This window comes from Enhydra lutris, unplaced genomic scaffold (assembly GCF_002288905.1).
Source record: "Enhydra lutris kenyoni isolate GAN:26980312 unplaced genomic scaffold, ASM228890v2 scaffoldscaffold77, whole genome shotgun sequence".
Lineage (NCBI taxonomy): Eukaryota > Metazoa > Chordata > Mammalia > Carnivora > Mustelidae > Enhydra > Enhydra lutris.
In genome coordinates this window covers 2,358,323-2,359,545 of record NW_019154161.1, presented here as the reverse complement: position 1 = coordinate 2,359,545, position 1,223 = coordinate 2,358,323, and the positions used below count along the sequence as shown (strand labels likewise).

The 1,223-nt window shown below is 61.5% G+C and overlaps 1 protein-coding gene across 3 annotated transcripts in view; it reads right to left on the bottom strand.

Annotated features, from left to right (window-relative positions):
* Positions 1–1,223, bottom strand: part of LOC111160542 (interleukin 4 induced 1) — a 12,060-nt gene that overhangs the window by 3,686 nt on the left and 7,151 nt on the right. For all 3 annotated transcript variants that reach the window (XM_022523714.1, XM_022523715.1, XM_022523717.1), the window contains exons 4-5: positions 974–1,086; positions 249–450 (exon numbers count right to left, since the gene is read on the bottom strand). In XM_022523714.1, coding sequence (XP_022379422.1) covers positions 249–450; positions 974–1,086 — 315 coding nt within the window. The remainder of the gene's footprint in view (positions 1–248; positions 451–973; positions 1,087–1,223) is intronic.

Here is a 1,223-nt window from a genome sequence, read left to right as displayed (position 1 = left end):
TGTGTGTGTGTGTGTGTGTGTGTGTGTGTGTGTGTGTGTGTGTGTGTGTACGCGTGCACGTGCACGTGTGTACAGAGGTCAGAGACCAAAGGCTGATGGCGCTCTGGGGACGCGCAGCATTTCCGGGAAACCACAGAAGAGCCAGCGCCAGGCCAGCAGACGGGAGGAATGAGAGACACAAGCAGCCAGGCGGGGAGGAGGCTGGGCAGAGGAGAGAGGGGCCCGGCTGCAGGCCTCCGGCTGCCTACCTGGTTGAGAGCCATCTGGTAGATCTCTTCGGGCGAGTGGCCCTTCTCCCTGGGGCGCAGCTTGTAGCCCAGCTTCTCGGGCATCTTCTCCACCACGTAGTTCCGCAGCTTCAGGTTGTTCACTTCTATCCACGTGTTCTCATCGTACTGAGTGAATTTGGTCAGGTTGAGCCCTAGGCTCTTGCAGAGCTCGTGGAGGATCCTGCAGGAGATGGAGGGGCTGGTGAGGGCCGGGCAAGGCGAGCGTGTGAGCCGGGGGGAGTCGGGGCCCCTCTCTGGGGCTCTGGGGATGGGCACCAGGCTGCAGTGCAGCTAGAGTCGGGGTCCTGGGTGTGGGGGGGGCCTGGAATGAAACGGGAGCAAGGCTCGAGGCTGGACGGCTGAAGGTATGGCGGTTCGGGTCTGTGTCTGGAGCAGGATCTGGCTTTCTCTGGGGCGGAAGTGGGACTGGGGACAGAGTTTGGGTTGGGGAAGGGACAGGTTAGGGTCTGGAGGTCTGGCTGGACGTGGTGGGGCTGGAGGTGGGAGATCCTCAAGTTAGGAGGAGGACAGAGGGGGAGGTGGAGTCTTGACGCAACTTGATTGGGGGCTTAGGTTTGGGGTCGGGGTTGAAGTTCAGTCTGGCCCCGGAGTGGGGATGGAGCTGGGGATCCGGCTGAGTCTGAGCATAGCCGTGGGGCTGTGGGTGGCTTTGGTGTGCGCCTGTCTGCCTGGTCAGTCCTTACCTGTGTGAGCTGGGCATGCGCATGGCTCCCAGCTCCCCAATCCAGCCCGTCTTCCGGTCCCGGTAGGTGAAGATGCGGCCCCCGATCCTGTTGTCTGCTTCCAGGATGGTGACCTGAGGGACAGAGGGGACAGCAAGCAGGGCCCTTCAGCTCCTCCCACTGAGCCCCCATCCCCAGCCTTCCATCCCCACCCCAGGTAGCACAGACATTAACTAGAGAAGGACCCCCTTCTTCTTCTTTTTTTTTTTTT